We start from the raw sequence: 24,210 nt of genomic DNA, 5'->3' as shown, positions 1-24,210 counted from the left end.
AAAAACTGTACATAATTGTATCAATAGTGTGTTATTCATCGGTGGTGATTGCATCATATTTGGTAATAATAAATGTGTTTGGGAACATTTCATTTGTGAGTTTAATGGGGTTCAGTGTGACAGTAATGTACTCAGCTCACTGCTGTAACCTCAGCAGTTAGACAACCAGCTGTAAAACAACCTCAGCATTTCTGCATTTACTCAGGAGTATTATTGGCTTGATGCCAATGGGATTATATTCACCTTGTTATGTAATGAGGAGATCTGAGCTACAGTAACACCACAGGATACATGAAGACCCAGCTAACTGCTAACGTAGGCAATGATGTGACAGCAGTGGACTCAACCTCTCGTCCCAACATAACATGAATGATCTGACAGTTTACTGTTCATGTGATCATCATGTTCACACATGTTCTTATAATGTCATCAGAAGGAGAGCAGGGGATAAGGACAGAGACACTGAAGAGAGAGAATAAATCATGGATCCGTATATGGATTACTGTAACAAATAACCATATGAGTCATTTATACGTAATATATTATACATTTTTCCATTTTCATATGAACTGCCTGATTTGTACTTACAGTACAGACTAAATAATGAATCATTACAATAAATCCTTACATTAACAGTCCTACTAGTCCTATTCTTTGAACCTGGTTTTACATCTTTGGAAGGCTGCAGGCTGACACCGTTGTCCTCTGTCCAAAAGACTTTCATACACGGCGGCTGTGGCAGGAGACTTCCCACATAGGGTGGAACATTATGCTGCAGGGAGGTGGCAACTTTCCAAGATATAACTTGTTGTAAACTGATTCCATGTGCGCTAAGGATTTGTGGTAAAGTATTATATATATATATATATATAATACTATTTATATATTGAAGTTTTTCTGTTTTAAATCTGTTTTTACCTCATGCATCATCCTGTCATACATGCCACCAGGTCACCGGGTTTAGGCCTGTCTCTTTCAGCGCCTCTCCTGAAAAAGCCAGTCTGCTCTGATTGGCTAACGAGAAAAACACAAACGCACCTTACCAAAGGTAGTTCTCAAGCTGTGGGTGGAAATGCTCAGATAGGTGGCAGTATATTACAATGAGCCAGCATTTGAGATAGAAAGGGAAGCCAAATCTGAAATGGCTTGTTGATTCACATATTGTTATCAAAGTAGGACACCAAAAACTCTCTGGTTGTCTTTTTTGGACTGGTAATACTCCAGAAACCCATATATATATATATATATATATATATATATATATATGGGTTTCTGTATATATGGGTTTATATATATATATATAACCCAGATGTATGTATATACATATATATATATATATATATATATATTAACATGGCATATCATCATATATTATAATATATGAATACTATATTCATATATATATATATATATATATTAACATAGCGCTCCCAACCCAGTTAATCACTCACAAATCACTTCAAAGGCTCTATAAAGCTCCTTTTCATAATGAATATACTTGTGTAAATTGAATGTCAATATATTGCCATGTGTAACAGATTGTGATTGAAAACATTCATGAGAAGAGGATTCAAAATGGAAAATCCAAATATAGTTCCAGATAAAATGAGCTATACACAGACAGTAAAGACTAATTTGCCAGTAAACAAATAACTTGAAGATGGCTATTTGTTAGTCAGAATCATTTAAATGTGATCAAAGCCCATCGTGTGCGTGAGCTCAATCTCTTAAAGAGACCAGCTGCTTTGAGGAGCACCATGTCATGGCTCCTGTATAGTGATGTTTAGGGTTACAGCGGGGACGCCTTGTTTTCTATATTAGTTTCTGTATCTTTATAGTTACGCTACAACACAATCACACAGACATACATGCACACTAGTGCCACCAGACAGAGACATGTAGACGATAGGTCAGAGCACTTTGGAGCCTCAGCAAGGTTATGTATTGTTGTCTGTCCTATTTCTATTTTATCCTCTAGTTTCATTGTCCTAATGCATTTTTTATTGTCTCTTTCAGCACTTAAGGCAAGAGATGCGTGTCAGAACCAATAAAGCACAGAGACCACCTGTGGCTGGTGTCTGTTTTTGGCTCAACAGAGGAAAGGGCAAAGGCAGAGATGGCTAGGAGGGGTGATAGGAAGGGCTGGGTTTAGGAGTGATGCTGTGTTTTCCTCCACAGGGGGAACAACACGCTACGCCCACTTCAGGTTCACAGGAGGCTGACATATTACAATAATGCGTAAGATGATACCAAAAAACAGGAAGTACCTTCGTCTCTTTATCTTTCTATCCATACTATCCCGGAACTACTTCTAGTAAATGTAGTTTTTCTTCTGACAATTAAAGCAAATAATTATGTATGACAAGAGGGATATTTATCTTATTGTGCACTTTATTTTACAAATATATGCTGAGAAACTGTGTTTAAAACAGTGCACTCATGACATATCGGCTACACTAAAACGGTTCTCTTTGGGGATGATACAATATGAATACAGAAAATAAGAATTGTTATTAAGAAGCAGACAGCTTGAGATCTGGTATATGTACTGAATGTTGAAAATACACAGTATGTCAGTGTGGAAGAATATAATCTTAATGATAAAAGATATATTTGTATTGGGAAGCAAGCAACAAATTGCTTAGAAAGATGAAAACAGAAATAACATTTTTTATATAGACGATGCATGAAGAATTAATTGGCTGTTTCCTTGATATTTTGGAAAGATATGAGAACATCTGGCGGAGAACTGGATGAGAAGAATGATACCTTACCACTCAAATAAGAGCAGAATCAATCAAGTATTGGCAACAAAGTGGGTGAGTTAATTTCAAAAAGTATTTTCAAAAAGCCAAAGAGATAAGGAAGAAAAGCCCTTTATCACTTTAGAATTTAGATTTGAAAGACTGCTCTAAGAGAATTCATGATAATAAAATATATAAATGAAGGAAAAAAGAAGAACACAAGTTATTGTGCAGTTACAATGCATTCAAATTAAATTCAATAAAAGAAATGCAGTAAAAGTGCAGCAGAGCTTTTGAAGAAAGTCAAATCAAACTATCTGTACATTCACTGTGGACCACCTCCGCTGTTTATTATCTTTTGATTCAGTGCAGTAACCCTGAATAACCATGTGATTGATCACACTGCATCAAATCACCATTATTTAATTTAGAAAACACAAATCTTAAGCACTGTATCTCTGTCCCTGACCGATGTTTTGTTGATGAGAAGTTCTGTGAGCTGTAATCTTTGTCTCGTTATCCTGTGGATTGCTTTCTCTCACTCTCCTCACAGAAAGTTCATATCTTCTAGAAAAGTGAAGCTCCTTTAAGAGTCCAGAAACAGCAGCTCCATCACCTGCTGGCCGTCCTGCTGGCTCCCAAACCTCGCAGATATGCCCTCTACTCGATGATTCAGTGTGGCCCACGTGATGCCACCGGTCCAGCAGACCAAGCCACAGAGGAGTGCAGACTGCAGGTCTGGTATCAGGTCTACGTCGTCATGCTGACGTTGTAAGGGTTACAGGTACTGGAACCCAAAAGCACGACAAACACAGGAATGCAGGAGGAGGCGGTTTACTGTATGTTTCAGGCAGGGTCAAAACCAGGTAGTCAGTCCAACAAATCCAAAAAAGGGGCAGGCAAAATCTTGAGTCGGGTTAACAGGCAAACAGGGTCGTAACAGGCAGGTCAGAAATAAACTCTAATAACGCTGGACGGTTTGGCCGTGACACACAAGACAATCTGGCAGAGGACCAGTGGAAGTGAGGGAGCTAAATAGTGAGGGACTAATGAGGGGATGGGCTGCAGGTGAGAAGGGCGTGAGGACCAGATGAAGGGAATGAGGGACAATCAGGTGAGGATGACAGGATCTGGAATGACAGGAGAGTTAATTAAACGTGTAAGAAGGATGAATTTAACTAGTAAGGTGAGGAATTCGTGACAGACGTAGCCCTCTATGAGCCTCCACCTGTGCAGTTCATCCAGAGGCTCCTCAGTAAACTCACTGTTACACTTAACCTGAGTGCTCCTGTCACTGCAGCTTGTCCTCACACAGATGTTCCTCTGTAATATTTATCACAGGGGTTTTACTGTGTTTGAGGAAGGTGGGATAATAACACAGCAGATATTGCTCTTGAAATCATGAAGCAAGAAGCACAAAACAAACTTAGATTAGTTTTATGAATCTGTTACATCCATCCAAACTGATGATGCATTCATTACTATTACACACTACAATAACATATTATACTTGCATACATACATACAATGTACAAAGCCCCATCCTACTTACGAATGAATAGGGGTTTTCAGTGTTAACGTCTTAATAAAGGAATGCGTAATAACAATCAAACAATAAGAACAAAGTAATATCTTTCTTTGACGGAGTATATCAGGTTTAGCTTCTTATGTATATATGTGTGTATTTAATGTACGCATATGGCTGGGTTATCATTTTCAAGGGCTGTAGAGCCTAAGGTTGAATGATGGTTTTGCATTTCCGTTTACATGGGCGAATAAGAGCTGATGTCCCATATGGCTTCACTGCATGGCCGAGAGTGAGTGGGTGTGCGCTACACTTTGCAGAAGGTGTTGTGTAACACCTGAAGCAATTTTAGGACAATGCTAAACATAGAATAAGTGAACACGTAATATTAGGGAAGCATCTGAAGTGAGACCTTTGCACTTTTGCCTTGATACATACTATGAAGCTTATTGTGTACAGTTGATTTCATTCCTTCTTTTCTATATGTCCTTCTTTCTATCCTTCCATTTATCTCTTCTTCTTTACTTGATCTCTTCCCTCGTTTAATTTATTTCTCTCATGCTTTTTTCCTTTCAGCCGTCCTTCCTTATTTATTTTTTTCTATCTTCACATTCTTTGATTCTTTCTTTCCCTCCTTCCTGTATCAATCCCCTGCTTCCTTTGTGTTTTGGATGTAAACACACTCCCATCAGTGGTAATCGGTTATGGCAGCTTCGTGTGTTATTTATGTCTCTGTCTGCCTCGATCACACCTGTGACTTCCTGCAGCCAGAGGCTTCTCAGATTTTCACAACAGCCATCAGCAGAAGGACAGAGGGCTGTATTCTTCAGTCACAATACACGACAGACATCTTCTCGTAATGCATTACGGCTTTTTCATTGTGTCTTTATGCATTCATATTCAAAAAGGTCCGATGTAGTGACACAAAATGTGACTTATTTTTCAAAATGCTTTTGTATTATTTCATATATATATAAGAACAATGTACTGTTCTGTACATTGTGCATACCAAAGACTTTTAGAATAAAGCTTACTGAAGTCGAGATCAGAAAAAAATAATGTTTTTGGTCCTTGCAACGTGGCTGCATTGGGGAGACTCGTCATGTTGGTGCCTCTCAGCTCTTATTTGCATGCCGTGCAGTGATGTCTGAAAGACGAAGAGGGTGTGGTAACACTGGTGTTAGGTGTGGAGTGTGTACGGATGTGTTTTTGTTCAGAGGTTTAGCAAACTACGTGGCAGCATGCGGACAAATGCTCCTCTAAAAGTGTCAGTGCTGCCACCACAAATGATCTATATGAAATTGAACATGGCTCGTCATGTTAAAAATGTTGCTTAGTTTTGTTATATTTAAATGATATTTTTTATTTGAGTAAACATACAGAATGAAAAGTAAAATAAGCAAAATAAATCTACTCATGCTCGTATGAAGAAATACTGCCACAAGCTATTGATGAAGCATCCAATTCTGAAACATTGTACAGATGCAGAAAATATACATTATCCATACATTAATATTCATATAAACATGTTGACTATGGGGCCATAGATGGATGTAAAAACCAGCAATGCTAAAGATTACTTGTGTATCAGAATACTTTTTACAAACTGGTATACAAATGATTGATAATAAATTATTTGTATTATATATATTACATATACACATTTGGCGCTATCCTTAAGAATGCATAAAAATGGTTGTGAATATTATCGAGGACACTTTATAAATACCAATAAGCACAGTGACCTTTGAGGGTAAAATAACTTTTCATAATTAACTATAAATATATATATATAATGTATTAATAGTTCGATTTTTACTTACTAAATTAATTCCTAGCACAAAAAAAATGCAATGCAATCATCCAAATAACATGAAATCACAACATTTCAGCCATTTTGGTTGACCTGACTTGCAGCTGTCGTGACGCCTCCTCCTCCTCCTCCTCCTTCTCCTCCTCCTCCTCCTGGCGAACAAATACTTCAGACAGCACCTGCTGTACTCCAAGTTACATAATCACATCTCCTTGACATCAGCCTTACTGTTTTACCTGTTTATCCTAATTTGACAAGATTCATCAAGGACCCACCTTTATACAACGCCGTGAGATTTCAACCATGGTGTCCCCGTCTTTATGCTTTAGGCCATTTGAAAGTTAATTTGGATGGTGTAAGTGCCGTGTAAGATTGGATGGTACGAATCATGAGGCGTCTGCCAATGTTCACGTTCATTCTTTGCTTCACTATGAAAAGAAGTGCTACCAGCTGTTTTCCTTGATGTAGGAGAGTCAGACAGAGTGCTTTTAGTGCATGTGAGCACAGTCTGAAAAGGCGCTATAATAATCCAAATGCACTGCACTGTATACACTGTATACAGATCAGCCTCGACAACATTTTAAAACCCAACACTTTGCACACAAGAGGCTCCTTCTTTACGTTCTTTACAGGTTTTCAATGAGATTCAAGCCGGCATTGGTCTCTGCAGGGCGTTCATGTTTTTGCTCTGAAGTTAATCCAGTGAATTCGGTTCCATTGCAGGTTTCCTCAACATTTTCTTTTTGTATTTGTCTTAAATCACTTGTGTGTCAACTCTCACAGGCCTCCCCCATCGAATGAGGCTTCCATTGACACGATTCACAGTTAAATTGGTCCACGCTGAGCTAACCTTTTGTCTCTCGCTCTATGAAAAGTCTTTTCAAATGAAAATCTGACAATTGAGTTACGTAAATCTGTACCAAAAATACTGTGTTTAGATTTTTTTGTTGGTGATTATATGAACGAGTGACAACAATTATGAAAAAAACAAACTTATCAAAACAGGCCCACAAGCAGAAAAAACAGGGACATTTAGATAATGTTTTTATTTATCGGGGTCCATGATTTAACTGTATTATTTGTCTTTCACTTATTGATTATATTATTTTGTGCTTTGACTTGTTTTCCATATACTTTTAAGTATTTCTATTCCAGGCATTTTTTTATTATTTTTTATTAAATAAAAATGTTAAAAATAATTAACAAACAAATTAAAGGTCTGATGGGGTTAGATGGCTGAAGGGCACTCACAGGTATTGTCATTCTTATACATGTTTATCAAAAACTGCTTCCTCAAGCCTATAAAATATCCATTATTTGACTTAAAATAATGCTTTCATCAAATTTTACAAAAGATATCACATATTTATAAATGTCACCTACATAAAATAAAATAATAAACAATATATAAATCCCTCAATAGTCAACACTTGTAGTAATCACCTATTTGTTATTAAAGTGTCTCTGTCTGACACACACAAGCTTTGCATAATAAAACATATGAAGTTGACCGTGTTCACCATCTTGGCATGCTAACATGCCAGCATGCCGATTAGCACCAAATACAAAGAATAGTGCAGGCTTATGATAAAGTAATTAATTATTTGATCCCAAAAAAACAATTACACTTTTGACCTGAAGCTGCTGTTAATAAAGTCAGGGGATCAGTCATTATGATTCTTCCCGAGGGAGACATCAATGCCTGTACCAAAATCAAAGATATTTCCAAGATATTTTCCATCAGGATGCAAGATAACTTCAGGGGATCATCAAGGTGATGAGGGTGTATCCTCTTGGCATCAATAGTTGAGACCTGTCAACCTGGTGGTGTTGTCAAAAGAAAACTCAGGAGATCAGCAAAGTGAGTAGACGTCAAAGGAACCATACATTGGAAGGGATGACACCTCAACACCCTCAGCTCTTGACAACAGTGGGGAGTGAGGGTTCAGCTGATTTAAGGGCTTTCTCTAGAGCTTCCTGCAAAACACATTTCTGTGTAATTATTGGAGAAAAAAAGCAGTTGCACAATATAACCTTGTTTTTCTTCTGCTTTTATTAAAGTTGTACCTCAAAGCATATTTTCCGGTCTGTGTGATTGATTCACCTCAACACATGTTGACACACTGGAACAAACCTGTAATCTAAAGGATGGCACACCGTACAAGCACATTCAGATTGAAGTACATTACTCCAAACAGGCAGAATGTGACTCTCCAACAGGGACACATTTCTCTCACCAGCTTCAAGGTCTTTTGTTGCAGCAAGAAAAGGATGGTTCAAACAGCTCGACTTAACCTCACCAAACGCACAATGTAGGGATAATCTCACAGCACAATGCACACATGATAACTCAAGGATTGCGAACAGGAAATAAATCCCAATTCTTCCTCTGAGAAGCATTAAGTGGTCATCGTATCCTCATCTGACCAACAGATGTTGAGATAGTAAAAGAAGAGAAGTGACCATCGAGCCCTGGTGTGGTTCATCCTCTGGAGTCCAGGACAACACAGAAGTTCTTATGACTCAGTTCCGTCAAAACACATAAAGTGATAATTCAGTATTATAGAAATAACAAAAAAATCAAAGCTCCAGTTGAAGGTGTTGTTATTTTCTCACATGTGGACACAGATAACTTCTTTAAAAAGCATCATAATAGTAGTATGATGACAACTGACAAAACAAATGAAACAAATAATTCGTAAATACAGTTTGATCAAGGAAATATAGTGTTTCTCAGTTGCCAGGGATGGGACAATCTTATTTTTATGCAAATACCCTATTCTTAGATGGGAGCTCTGTATTCCTAAACAGAGATTTAAATTTGTTATATTATCTAAATAACATCGCGTCAGATTATTTTCTCAATAGTTTTTGAGGTTAGTTTGTTTACACTTTGGTGTCAGTATGCACTTGACAAACACTTTTTGTTGTTACACTGTAACAAAGGATGAACGTCTGAATCAGTTCCAAACACACCTCAGCTAATACAACATCAACGTTTTTCATTAACAACGTCCCCATAATGTTCAAGTGGAGGTGAGATGCCCTTCAGCATTTTCGCATCACAATTGCAGAAAATATAAACAGCCACCAGCTCGGACCATATTTCATCCTGAAATTAAGGCAGACGGCTGGACAGTCGCAATAATTCAGGATTCATCACAGTTCCTGAACGTGGAGGGTAACATGGCCTGATGGAGGAGACGGCAGCAACAGGTGCTGTGTGTCTACTTTGACATGTACCATCTCTTTCAGCAGGCTCTGCTTGTGAGACGACTTGTCTGCTCCCCGGTGATCTGCTCCAACGGCCTCTGATACGCTGCTGAAGCCTTGTTCTCTGTCAAAACAAAAAAACTGTTTGTAGAGTTTATTAGTGTTGAGAATTAAAAAGGACATTTGTTCCACAGTTAAAAGACAAAGCAATTGAGTTAAAAGAGCAATATGCCAACACAGATGCACCATCATTCATGCCAACTACAACACTATAAAGCTGATGCATAAACTCAAGAGTGGACATTTAACTCAGGATAAATATGACTTATTATGAACTCATACGCTAAGCTTGGGCTATCATTTCCATCAGTTATGATAACCTTAAAAAATTGCTGAGAACTAGGAACAATGCAACAACGCTTAGCCAGTTTATCTGAACCCATTTATCTAGTGAGTGAACTGACATGTCCGTAAGATTTAAAAAATCTGTGCACCTACAGCATTTGTTACAAATAGTTTTGGAAATAATGTTGTAAATTTTTTGGATGACCTGATGATCGTCCGACCGCTTATGTGAGTTGGCCTGCTGACTTTTAAGCACTCCAGTCACAGAGATGAGCAGCTTACTTAATGAGTGAAAATGTACCTTTCATTACTAAGAACCACTCTAAAAATCCTTCCACCTAAAAACATGTGTAACCCCCAGCCCATGTAGCTCTGTACAATATACGACGTACTCTGACTTTTCACGGAAACCCCTTTAAGTCTTAATCACAGTGATACTCACTTAAGAAGCTGTTCCAATTCTCGCTTGATCTTCGTCACGACAGGCGGACCCTGGTAAGTCAGAGCTGTGTAAAGCTGAACCAGTGAAGCACCGGCACGGATCTTATCCAAGGCATCCTGCCCACTGGCCACACCACCAATTCCAACGATCAGTACTTTACCTAAAGAAAATCATATGACAAGAGTATTTCATGTGTACTTTCTTCAAACTCAGGTCACCTGAAATTGACAGACAATGGTGGTGTTTAAATGAGTACCTTTAGTGAGGTGGTACATCTCTCTCACGGTGCTAGTAGAGAGGTCTTTGAGAGGCTGGCCGCTCAGACCACCGACCTCAGACTTATTTGAATCCTGAAGCGTTTCTGGTCTGGACACTGTGGTGTTAGACACCATTAAACCATCCACTCCCAGCTGCATGCACAAAGGAGAACAAACACCAAGCAGAAGGCAGGATAGTGCGTTACACATTTGTGCCTGCATCTTCAGGAGCAGAACTGATGTATGTAGTCGACTACGCATGAAGACCTTGAATGTGAAATGTACTGTGACAACAAAAGAGAGACTGAGTGCTGTTGAAATCCATTAAGGTGTGCCTCCTCTTCGCTCCAATAAGCACAAAAACACCACTGTGTCAGTGTTTAAAAACTAGTCAACGGGTGACACGGTTACTAGAGCGAAATATCTTTAAATGTCAACTTAAATCAGTGCTCTGCTGAGGCTGAACGTTTGCCAGTAACATTAGAGAGGAGCGAAGCTCAACTTTTAAATGAGAATCAGGATTCTCAGGGAAAGCATCAATTTTTTTTCTGTAAAAGCAGAATTATCCTGCATTTCTTGTCCGTAGACGTGTCCTTCAAAGAAACTAAGCAAGCCTCATTGTTTTGTCGAGTCACATTTATCTGGCCCCTTTGCATTGTGTGTGTGCAGTTTGCATCAGAACGTGGGATACGTGAGACTCAAGTTTTCCGTACTCAAAGTTTTTTTCCAGTGAAACATTTTCATGTTTTTCAAGGGATAAAATAACACACAACCACTAAAATAACACTTCATATTCAGGATTTACAATATAAAAGCAGAATGTGTAAACCTGAAATGTTTTTTTCTCGTAGTTTCTTAATTGCCAGATTGACATTCAGAATCATTTTAATTCGAATGTATCCCCCCCAAGGATAAACTAGTCCACAAAGACCTATTTGAATTAAAGCTGCACATGCTCATACATGTAAACCTCAGCAGAGATTATACATGAAAATATTATTCTTTGATTCCAATTAAATTAAATAAAGATATATTTTTTTAAATAAAATCAAAACACACGGTTAGGAAATAAAAATGGCATAAATTCAAACCTCAGTGACGACATCAGCAATGTCTTGTTTGTCCTGGGAAGTGAGGTCAGGAGCGATCTTTACCAGGACCGGTAGTTTGCGTTCTCCCTGCAGCGCATTACGCTCCTTCAACACCTGAGCAGATGTTATAAGAAAGTATGTTCATCAGGTGAGGGAGCAGAGGCCTGGTGGACTGTGCTGTACGAGACAAAGACTCTTGAAGCTCAGCCTTTGAATTGATGCATGACGGGCACACAACAATACAGAACAGTAACTTAGTGTAAAGAGCAGCTTAACACCACGTTGAAGCCTGAATGCATTCCCTCGACAAATTCAAAACACCTTTCAAGCCCGACGATGGGTTTGATACTATAACAGGTACAACCCCTGTGGAAAATAGCCATTTGCTAAAACCCCGTACATTAGATCGCTCCTTGTTTGAGATAAGTTAATGTTCTTTGTGCATTTTTGCTGCTAGAATAATGAAACATGACATAGCATTTTATTAAATATGAATCCAGCTCTAAATGTGCTTGTTACATTTAAATCAAATCCCTTCCCAAGTTTAAATTGTTTGGTGGTTGAATAAAATAGTCTTGTTTTTTTTTCACTCATGGCCTAAACCACAGATTCTACTGGGAATTAAAATACCCTGAAAGTTGAGTTAGTGTTGAGTTACTTCTTTCTTGTTTTCAAGAAGGGGCTAGTTGAGCTGCAAGTTGTCTACAAGTTGTCCACTGTATAAAACAATATGGCTTTGTGATTGATTGATTGATTGATTAATATTAGTTGATTATTGATTGTCTATTAGTAACATTAAGCCTTGCTCTTTTCTCTGTCAAGTAATCTAAGACATTTTTATGATCAAGATGTTTTGTATATGATGGTGACTTTACTTCTTTTTGAGGGGGAAAGGGTCAGCACCAAGGCCAAATAATGAAGTTTCATGGGTTTTTGTGTCACTGTGTTAGTAATTTAGTGAACATGTGGACAGTCTTACCGTATGTAGGAGCTGGCGGAGCTCAGCCTTCCCCTGTAGGTCCCGGAGACCTGGCGTATTCGGGCTGCTGATGTTGACCACCAGGTAGTCAGCCAGCGGGCCCAGCGCTCTCAACCCCTCCAAGTAATCTGCCCCTGCGTCCTGGGACAGCTTGTTCTTTCCCAGGTTGATGCCCAGGGGAAGGCCAGCTTAAAACACAGAGACAAGCACGCACACAAATGCAAATACACACACACAAATAAGGAAATTTAAAACACAGGCTGCATCATCAAACACATGACTCAACTGGGGCAGCGGCTGCTGATGAGCAAAGTAGGCTGGAAGCAGGTAAGGATCAGACACATGACACGTGAGACAAGGTCAGGCCAAGATCGTTCAAATAGACGAGAAAAGTCTATTTAACCACATACTCAAATTAGTATCTGGTTTCCCTTTGACAGATTACAGTAACTAATAAACACCAAATGCACACCAGAAGGGAAAAAAAAGGATAGATTTATATCAGAATATTATCGTAGTAATACAATTGAATGTTACTTTAATTTTTTTAAAGGGAAAACTAACAACAGGATGAAAACGGTCCCACTGAAATCAGAAGTCGCTGCCTGCTAACCTTCACTTCTCTGTTGCTGTGCGTCTCTCCTGGCCTCGAGCCTCTGTTGAGCTTCTGCCAAACCACAGCTGTTGAATCCATATCTGGTTAAAAGCACACAGACACACACACATGTAACATGTAACTACAGTTTTTACACTTTCCTTTCAGTGATAACTTGCTATGAACTAATTAATTTCCCCTGTAGGGAACACAACATATTTAAATGTTGCGTTTAGGAATTTGGTCAGAAGGAAATTGTGTGATTGTGTCTACGTGGGGATGAGATGCAGAGAGAATCCTCCCATAGAGACACTGCACATTGAGGGTGATGGATCATTACTCATGGGGCATCATATTTGTGTGTATTTGGAACTATGGATGAAATCTCAAGATAATATCTGGTTATTATGATTAGACATTTCTTGTTATAAAATACAAACGTTATTGTTTTTGGGGAATCTGCAGGCAGGTTAACTCATATTTCTTGGTATATCTATCCGCATGATGCTGTATGAAAGAAAATACTGCAATACATCAGCGAGATGTTGTCTTTCCTGAACATACTGATAAAGCAACTGTAGCACTCTCTCAAGAGTGTATTGTGGAAATACAGGTAATGTTGTATACATTCTATCTACTAGGTGAGCCTCAGCCTGAGCCTAATCAAGACCCTCGATACTACGGCCTCACATAACAACATCTACAGGATATGGAACATTTTAAATCAGATTGTTATTGGTGTGTTGCAGTAACTCATAAATATAAATGACCATAAATTACCAATTAAACTGTGCATGGAGAGAGAAACTAAATCAGGAAAGAGCTGGTAAATAAAAGATTTCCTTAATTTCACTCATTCAATAAAGTGTTACTAATTAAATCAGCAAAGAAAACGTAAAGCCATGAACTCTTATTCACACACAACTTCAGAAATGTGAATCCTTTGGTAGCAAACCTGTAGGAAGCATAATCTCTTTAAACATGCCGAGCGACTTGAGAACAATATACAGACATTACTCTCCTGCACTTGTTTTCTGTCTTAAATATAAACTAAGATTAGCATAAGAAGAGATAAGATTAGATATATACTTTATTAATCCACAAGGGGAAATTAGTTCTCTGCATTTAACCCATCCTAAGTTATTAAGGAGCAGTGGGCTGCAGTGATGCGCCTGGGAAGCAACTGGGGGTTCAGTGCCTTGCTCAAGGATGACTTGCAACTAATGGGGAGAGCGGGGATCGAACCGACAACCTTGGGGTTGCAGGATGACCCCCTTACCCCACTGAACTACAGACGCCCCCTTATGACTCGTATGACTCATTTATTACTGTCATTTATTACTGTTATATAAATTAAATAAACTCTTTGCGACACAAAAAAGAGCATTTAGCTACAGAACACGATCAATAAAAATAAGGAGAAAAAGTCATGAATTTCTACAATAAAGCAAGCAACTGAAAGTCAGAATCTACCTGATCCACTGAGCGATAGACTAACACAAATTGTATGTGCACAGTACCTAGTAAAATGATAAATCAAAAAAATTGTATGACATTGATTACAACCATATCACCAGGCCCAACACATTGTTGTGTACATTCAGCTGGGCAAACCTTTTACATTGTCTATTTCGTATCAAAAACGTACCTGTTAATAATTGCATGATCTGAACTGAGTCGAAACACGCGTGGTTTGGGGTTCCCCTCCTGAGGTTTGGGAGTGATTGAGCCCACTTCAACAAAGCCAAAACCCACCTTGTACAACCCGTCTACGGCCTCTGCGTGCTTGTCGAAGCCCGCTGCAATCCCAATGGGGTTTCTAAACTTTATTCCCAGGACGTTCACTTCCTGTAGACGCATAGAAATAGAACAAAGTCGTAAGGTGCCTTGGATCGATGGGAAAATATTGGGAGCAGAAAGTGAGGTCATGCGCTTACCAATGAAGCAGGGTCCTGGTAGCGGTTCAGAGGAACCAGACCCAGACCAATCACCTTCACCGCCAACACATGCGCCGTCTCTGCTCCCACAATCCTCTGCAGCAGGGGCATCAGCTGATTGGTATAGAAACGCTCATCTCCAACTGCAGTGAGGTAGGAGGCCAAGAGAAGGCTCCCCGAGCCAAGGATCTTCACTGCATCTTTTAGCTGCTTCTGTTGACAAGAGCATGACAAAATAACCCATTATACATGTCTTCAGAAGGACCAGTGTCTGACATTAATTACTGTGAATAGAGGTGATAGTTCATTAAAAACTAGTTTGCAGTAAAATAATGTTCACAATAACCTGATTTTGGATACATGTGATGACAAAAGGTCTATGGGAGGGACTTTGCTGGTGTTAAATCTGCAGTAACTGATTTTTGGCCACGTCAGTATAAACAAGTCTTTAAAAATGACAAATCACTGCGATTCAATTCACAAGAGGCCTCCTCTATGAGCAGCGAGAAGAGGGAATTTGTGCGTAAATTAATGTTCCTGTCATTTCTACATCACCTTCTATCATTAGAATAGGCAAAGCAGCCATTTAGAAGAGGTATACATACATCACTCCTTTGTTTTATGCATGTGTTGTTAAAAACATATACTTATGATAAAGACTTGGCGTCATATTTGACTCAGATCTCAATTTTGAAACCCATATCAAAAATATAATTAAAACATCTTTTTTATCACTTCAGAAACATTGCTAAGGTGCAACCGTTTCTCGCTCAGGCTGACACCGAAAGACTGATGCACGAGTTTATCACGAGCAGGCTAGACTACTGTAACTCGCTTTTGTCTGGTCTACCAAAAAAAGTCATTAGTCAACAACAAACAATACAGAATGCAGCAGCGCGAGTCCTCACTAAAACAAGACGGAGAGCGCACATCACACCAGTATTAAAATCACTGCACTACAATACTCCTACTGCAAGGGTCAAGGTCAATGGTTATTTATCAAATATGTTTACCCTGGAAAGGGGTACAAGACAGGGCTGCGCATGGTCACCAATATTATTTGCACTTTTCCTTGAACCACTTGCCCAATATTTAAGACAAAACAGAGAAATAAGAGGCATTCAACTGGCAGAAAGAGAGCATAAGCTAGCTTGCTACGCAGATGATGTACTAGTTTATCTTAGCCAGCCAACACACTCTTTGCCCCAGCTGATGCTGGCACTTGAGCAATATGGGCAATTATCAGGATATAAGGTTAATGTGGGTAAAACCCAAGTACTATCGTATAACTATAATCCAACATCAGAAATGGAAAGCAAATACCCATGGTCATGGCAAGCAAAATCCCTTAAGTACCTAGGCATAAATATTCCAAAAGATCTGTCAAAACTATCAGAATATAACTACTCACCTTTAAACAAAAAAATCAAAGAAGATATCACAAGATGGAACCTCGTACCATTCTTTAGTTTCAGCTCAAGAATACAATCTATTAAAATGAACATATTACCCAGATTGTTATATCTATTTCAAACCCTACCAATAGAAGTTTCTCAGGTCCAGCTTAATGAATGGGACAACATGTTGTTGAGATACGTGTGGCAAGGCAAGAGACCAAGGGTTCGTCTTAAAACACTGCAGTTAGTAAAGGAGAAGGGAGGATGGGGTCTGCCATCCCTCAAGGAATACTACTATGCCGCCCAGACAAGAGCTATAATATGCTGGTGCAATCCTTCATATGATGCACAGTGGAAAGACATTGAAGAAAAAATATTTCCCATTCCAATACAAGCAATCATAGCTGACTCTAAACTGCAACACTACATAAACAGTTCTGATAATCCATGGCTCAAATTGACCCTTAAAGTGTGGAAGAATATCATTAGAGAATACAAACTTGAAGGAGATCTACTGTGCCTTAAATGGTGTGGATATGACTCAGACTTCACACCAAATAAAATGGACACCAGATTCAAAAAATGGAGAGCTAATGGAATAACAGCTTTATGCAATATTATGAAGGGAAACAAACTGTTTAGTTTTGAAATGATTAAAGAAAATTATCTTTTAGAGAAACAGGACTTCTTTAGATACCTACAGTTGCGGCATTTTGTCAATGAAAATGTTAAAAAGGTAACAGAGGTAAACTCCAGTCTCATAGAACTGTTTAAAAGAGCATACAAGTCAAATTGCAATAAAGGGGCAATATCAGCCATATATAAATGCTTTCTAGAGCTTAAAACTCATTCAACAGCATACATTAAAGTAAAATGGGAAAAGGAATCTGGGATAGATATTTCTGAGGAAGAATGGACATTAATATGGGGGTATCAATGGAAATGTACCAGTTCAATGAGCTGGCGAGAGTTTAACTGGAAAAATTGTATAAGATACTTCATTACACCATCTCAGACATCTCATTATAGCGATAACATTCCTGTTTGCTGGAGAAAGTGTGGACACCAAAGCGCAAACCATTACCACATCTTCTGGGACTGTCCCATCATTAAAAACTTTTGGAAGGCGGTACACAATGCTTTACAGGACATCTTTCACGAGGACATCCCTTTGGACTTTAAGATTCTGTACCTTGGAAATATACCTCAAAGCTGGCCGAAGGGGACAGACTCTTGATAAATGCAATGCTGGTGGCCAGTAAAAAGTCTATTACCAGAAAATGGTTATTACCAGAGTGTCCTACAATCACATCATGGAGAGACATTGTGACAGAGATCTACAGAATGGAGCAGATCACAGCTCATGTTAACCAAAGAACGGAAACATTTCTTAAGCACTGGCTAAAGTGGTGCAACTATGTCACAGATAAATGGCCTGACTGTATTTCTTTACTCTATAGAAAATGATTTCTCCCTGCTTTATTTTATAGTTTTGTTACTATGGTATTGTTTTTGTTTCTTTATTTGCATATGTGTTTATTTTTTTGTTTTTTACTTCTCTTTATACAAAGAATCTGAAAAATGTCAATATGTGTATGTGAGATTCTGAACACTAATAAAATATAAATAAAAAAAATAAAAAAATCACTGCACTGGCGACCTGTTAGTTTTAGAATAGATGTCAAGGTTATCTTACTAGTCCATAAATAACTCCATAGTCATGCACCTGAATATATAACAGACATGCTCTCAAGGTACACACCCAGTAGATCCCTGAGACACTGAACTCCTCACAGTTCCAAACGCCAGGACAAAGAGACATGGGAAGAAGCTTTTAGTTTCTATGCCCCCATCCTTTGGAGCACTCTGCCAGAATACCTAAGAATGGCTGAAACGGTTGAAACCTTTAAACATGCACTTAAGACCTCTTTGATCTCCCCCAACAGCTGTCTCTTAGTTTGACGATGAACGTGCTGAGTAGTCCTTTATGGTGCCAGTGCGGTTATTACGTCATTTCCTTTTTATTTATCCCTGGCAAAATCTGTGTCTCTTTATAAGTGTTTTGTAACCTGTAAAATGTATTTATTTAAAATGTAAGTAAGATTTATTTATGTACTTATCTGTGTCTCTTTACAAGTAGTTTGACGATGACCGTGCTGAGTAGTCCTTTACGGTGCCAGTGCGGTTAGTACGGTATTTCCTGTTTATTTATCTCTGGCAAAATCTGTGTCTCTTATAAGTGCTTTGTAACCCCACCCTTTACTTTCCTACTTGGAGGCGCATTGTGTTACCTCCTTGTATGAAATGCGCCGTACAAATACATTTTGATTTTATTTGTTTTAATTTGGTGACAAGTATTCAGATTAAACTTCAAACTTAACCATGTAAATACCCCCAAACTAATCAGACGTTCCGGAAAATCCAGACAAAGAGCAAAACCTACTAGTTAGCTAGAAATTAGAAAACCTATTTTCACTATCCATCTACCTCACTAGGGGCAGAGTCTGGCACACTGGCACATCCTGGCACCTCACTGGCAACTGCTGCACCTCACTGTGCCAATTTACTGCTCACTTATGGCTCCACTGGCACCTCATACTTGAGATCTTAACCTAATACACAGACTTCACAGTAGATATTGTATTTTTATAGCTTACCCAAACTTGTTAACTATAATTATTATACCAACTGTTTTGTAAATTTGTTAATATTCTTTTTTAATACCATGTACGACTATTTATACCTGTTATATATAATTATATGCATATAATGCCCGCCTTTCTTTAATAATAAAAATATATAAAGTTTGCCACCTATTACTGCCATTGTATGCCGCATGAAATTCTCCTTGAGATACCACACTTAGCACTAAGTAACACACTGCACAAGTTAAAACGCAAAAATGCCATTAGCAACCAGCAGTTGCCGCCACTTGCCAGGTCTCGATGCCACTAGTGAACAAAGATCTAGTTTAGTGTAAAGTGCCACTACTGGTCAAGTGCCACTACGCCGTCAATGCCAGCTGCTGTGCGGGTGCAGACGCTAGATAGATAGATAGATGAATGGATATGGAGCTGCTTAAGTGAAGTAAATAGCTAAAATCATATTCATATGAATATAGTGCGGAGGGCTAGGATTTTAGTAGAGATCGATATATATAGATAGATAGTGCTGTATAGCTAGATACATTACAATATATATATATATATATAGTGTCTTCACTTGCACATATGCGCACAATATGCTGATAGTGCTGATAGAACTGTGCATACTATAGCTAATATTGTTTTGCTTCGATGGGGGGAGTAGTAATATATTGGCGACCCTGTAGGTATCTGTCAATCAAAGTGTGGCACCGTGCCGTTGTTGTTGTGCCTGTGATTTGGCGGAGTGGGGAAGTATGTTTAACTGTGGAAACTGAAAATAAGGGGTGTAATGTGGAACCGGTTGTTGCCTTGTGACCTACGTGCTAGAAGAGCGCGGCGTACGAATATCATAATATAATAAGGGTAATAAGGAGGAGTCGTTGTTAATGGAATGTGCCATCATAATAAATAGCGTTAGATATCAGTAATGTAGCACTATAATATTTCAGCTTAAGAAAAAGGTAGTACACAAATTAAAAATATGGTACTATATATATATATATATATTATAAATGTGTATATATATATATATACACACACATGTGTCTGTGTATCATATATATATAATTTTCTATCTGTATATATATACACATCCATATATATTCCATATTGTTGGTAAGTATCTATTCTCCTATCTTAGCTACTCCTCCATTTTGATATGTCGGACTCATCGCATATGTATACACACTTCTCTGTCTGTGGTAAAGACTGCATAGTCCCTGCTAACCATCAACTAGTCACTAGGCAACAATTTCATAGTTTCAACTGACTGCACTACGCTGACTACTGGATGGCAGTGGTGGCATCGGCCAGAGTGTGCTGCCGTCTGATGTGCAGTAACAGTGGCATGCTCAAAAAGGGAGTGTTCAAGGAAGGTATAACAGTATGACATGGTAAAAACTGGTATAAAAGTAAATTAAAAAAAAAGTATAAATTTGGAAAAAAAAAAAATATATATTTTATATATTATGTAAATATATATTATTTATATATTCAAACAATATAGTAATACAGTATAGTAACAATAAGCAATATAGTACAGCATATTTGTACAGATTATAATAGCAATATAAAAAAATGCATTATATATGCAATTCTGTGGCACTTGCCTGCCTTGCCATTCCAACGCAGTGAGTTGAGTTGCCGGTGACTTTGGTGCCAGTGAGTGCCCAGTAGCTGCCAGTGAGTTGCCAGTGAGTTGCCAGTTGCCAGCAGTGTGCAGCCAGTGAGGTGTGAGTGAGGTGCCAGTGAGGTGCCAGTGAGGTGCCAGTGCCACAGGTGCCACTGGCGCGGCACTTTGTGCCACCACTGCCAGTGCCGCACCAGGTGCCAGCGGCCGCTGAGGGAGGCACCATTTCTAAACAAAGGCTCCGAACACTGTGCGAATCACAATGTCGTGTCAAAAATAAATTCAAAATCTAAAAAAAAGAAGGAAATGAATACAACAAATAAACAAAAATGTGAAAACAATGCATAGATCGAATAGTCAAAATGAGGTTGATTGAATAAGTCGCTGCTTCCTCTCTCTTATCGTTCTCTTGATCACAACTCTAAACCAATCAAAACAACTCACAAGCCATCACTGTGTGTGTCCGTTATCTTGCTTAAGTCTTCGATCCTTCGATTTAAGCACTCCCTTCATTGTTGTTCTCACTTGGTTATTGTTTCACGCATTGGATTATTTTGAAGTCAGTTTGAAATGTTTGATCATGCGGCATTAATTATTGATTAGCGTGTGTTGCTTGGTGTTAACCGTGTATTCGTAGCCCAATCATTATTAACCATTATTACCCACTATTAAACTATTTTTATAGCATTTATATTCTTAGTTAAGCTCACTTAGCTATCTTGAGGCACCTCCTGTTGCCTGTCACATTACATTTAGGCTCCCTCTCCATTCTCATTTATGTTTCATGTAAATTCAAGCGATTTTGTTAGTGCCATTTGTTTCATCATGTAAGCAAATTTCTGCTATTAAAATAAAAATCATGCCATAAATAATGTCCTGGAGAGGTTCAGAGTTCTCGGGGGTCAGAGGCTGGTGGTCTGTCTGGCAGGTCAGGCTACATGCCACTGAGCGTCTTGTATCTTTGTGTTCATCCTCCACTCTTTCCCATCTGAGAGACACTGCTGTCTGAGAACAGATAAGTCTGGAGAGACGCAATATCCTAAGAGAGCAGAGCTACTTATTTATTTTTCTGCTAACTTGTTGATCCATACAATTGATGGGCGCACACTTCACATTTGCTGCTAGTTTCATTTTGGCAGCTCAGTTCATATACCTATAAAAAGTAAAAAAGGAAGGAGCACTGTAATTTCTAACATAAATTTTAAATTAAACAATTTATTTTTTTTATTTTATTTTAGTTGTTTAAGTATATTAATCGTATAAATGTTTGTTTTATTTTTATTTAAAAAATGTGTATGTATGTATACATGTGTGTGCAGCATTATATAAAAGAAGAATAATAATGTCAATAAATTTATTGCTCTTTTTTTGCACCCCCCCTTGCCCAATATAGAGAAGAGAATCGATAAGCAGGAATCGATAAGGTATCGGAATCGTTAAAATCTTATCAATTCTCATCCCTATACCTCACTGCCACATTTCATCAGCTGGAGTCTCTGCAGAGAAGGAGGAACCTTCATCTTTAACGAGCCGTGACAATGTATCAGTTGATTCTGACTTAATCTGAATCTTCAACATAACTAGTAACTAATGTTATCACATGAATGTAGTGGAATATAAAGGATATTTATTAGCTTCCACAATGTCAGGGCTCTCAAGTTTTGAAGACAGGCAAGGGTGACATTTCCATTGGCTGATAAGTACAGCAGAACTCCAGGGGAGCGCTTGATTCCTCCACGGTGAGGGCAGCGCGGCTCATGTTTGCGCGCTGCGGCACATTAAAACATTAAATAGCCGAGAGTTTTTTTCAGCGTGAGAAATACGATGTGTGGCGGGAGTGCGTGACTTAAGACCGAAATGCGTGAGTCTCACGCTCAATGCGTGACACTTGAGAGCCCTGCAATGTAGTGGTGTATAAGTTACGATCAGCAAAAGATTATTAAAGTATTACAAGCAGTTGTCTCACAGCAGAGGGCAAACGTAGTTAACTAGGTTAACTATCGTTAACTAGTAGCGAAAACCCCGCGCATGTGTTTCTGTCTGCAAAGTGACCTGCAGCGTTTCCTGCTTGAACGTTACTAACAGGCCGAGCACACGCGCGAGCAAACAGGAACTATCGCAGACAGTTTCATGACGTAGCTTGAAATAATTTCATGATACAAACAAACAGGGATATTAAATGCATTGCCTTCTTTAAATTACCTTCAGATGTCCCGCCATGGACGCAGTTATGTCATTGCATTAAAGGGCATTGGATGGATTTCCTAACATGTTACACAAACACACGCGAGAGCAGCTTCCTCCACATGGTCTCGCGATATTTCAATCCTGGGTTCGGTGAAAAGGGGAGCGAGGCGAGGACATTGGCCATTCAGTTAAGTCAGGGTGCTTCTCAAGAGGCAATATGATTTATCATTTGGGATGATAAATAAATCCTTATTTTGTTACAAATGATACAACATAAATCTTATTGTGTGATGTTCATGTTAAGTTGATACATCATGGGAAGTTCAGCTGACCTATAGAAAAAGAAACTTCACTTTGCATCTTGTTTGAGTGTCTTCAGTGATTTTCCTAATGTAATGAGAACCCATGCAGAGCATTTTCTGGAGAAAGCTCTCTGATTTACATGTGACAGACGAAGTGATCTTGCTCAGTCAGCTCCAGACGCAGTTCCTGCAGGATGTGCTTCAGCTCTTTAAATTATCATAGCTATGGGCATGTTACTCCAAACCTCTGTCTTTTTGTGGATTTCAGTTGGATTTCTATGTTTGCTGGGAAAGTCTGAGGCTTGTATAGAAAAGGAGTTCCCCCCACAGTGTGCATTTGTTTACAGAAATGTCTGTTTTGACTTTCTGGGGGGATCTGAAACCTGGTCCCAAGCCAGAAGTATCTGCGAAGAGCAAGGAGGGGAGCTCCTGAAGGTGATGAACAGCGCGATCAAATTGTTCCTGAAGAATATCACCAGAGGAGCAAACACCAGCAATATCTCCTGGTGGCTGGGAGAGATGGTCCAAGGGCAGTTCCAAATACCCATCTTAAGTGAGTTAAATACACACACACACACACACACATACACATACCCACGTACACACACACACACACACAAACACGCACACACAATATTAACAATTTATTGTATTTTTTTATTGAGATCCTTGAGACTTCTTTCTGCAGGCGTTGCCTGCGGAGTGATGAACAGTTCAAACACACACAAGCATTTATGTGTAGGTTGTTTGATTTTATTAATTATCCGAGGCCTTGTGGCTAAATGTTATTCACTTCTTCTTTTTCCCCAGAGAAAAAAAGCACACATTACAAATACCACAACATTGGACCAAGAGAGGTTTCTGAATTTCTTATGCAAATAAAAAGAAGCCTGGGTTTCAGAGATTAAAAAAATATATACAATATATATATATCGATATATATATATATATCGATATATATATCTCGTACATTTGTTGTATGTTTATATATATATATATAGTATTTTAATTTTGTCAAAGCAATGACACCATCCCTCTTTAATGAATATATCACAAACAGCTTTAAATATAAAACAAAATTCTTATTTAAGTCAGAAAATAAACTCTC

The 24,210-nt window shown here is 38.6% G+C and overlaps 1 protein-coding gene across 1 annotated transcript; it reads right to left on the bottom strand.

Moving 5' to 3' along the window:
* Positions 1-8,112: 8,112 nt before the first annotated feature.
* Positions 8,113-22,899, bottom strand: dhodh (dihydroorotate dehydrogenase). The gene is made up of 9 exons (XM_056413006.1): positions 22,816-22,899; positions 14,942-15,154; positions 14,653-14,852; positions 13,023-13,105; positions 12,410-12,597; positions 11,431-11,544; positions 10,339-10,492; positions 10,083-10,242; positions 8,113-9,419 (listed from the first exon to the last, which is right to left on the bottom strand). The coding sequence occupies exons 1-9, from the start codon at positions 22,831-22,833 to the stop codon at positions 9,242-9,244; spliced, it is 1,308 nt and encodes a 435-aa protein (XP_056268981.1). The 5' UTR covers positions 22,834-22,899; the 3' UTR covers positions 8,113-9,241.
* Between the last annotated feature and the right edge of the window lie 1,311 nt (positions 22,900-24,210).

Source organism: Pseudoliparis swirei, chromosome 4 (assembly GCF_029220125.1).
Source record: "Pseudoliparis swirei isolate HS2019 ecotype Mariana Trench chromosome 4, NWPU_hadal_v1, whole genome shotgun sequence".
Lineage (NCBI taxonomy): Eukaryota > Metazoa > Chordata > Actinopteri > Perciformes > Liparidae > Pseudoliparis > Pseudoliparis swirei.
The sequence above is the reverse complement of the archived record's forward strand: the minus strand, read 5'-3'. Positions and strand labels throughout refer to the sequence as shown.

What these genes read in the sequence shown, in the direction of transcription:
- dhodh (XM_056413006.1), bottom strand. An exon ending in GATCATGCAATTATTAACAG is followed by an intron (nt 13,106 to 14,652) that starts GTACGTTTTTGA and finishes GCTTTTAACCAG; the next exon opens with ATATGGATTCAACAGCTGTG. An exon ending in GAATTGGAACAGCTTCTTAA is followed by an intron (nt 9,420 to 10,082) that starts GTGAGTATCACT and finishes TTGTTTTGACAG; the next exon opens with AGAACAAGGCTTCAGCAGCG.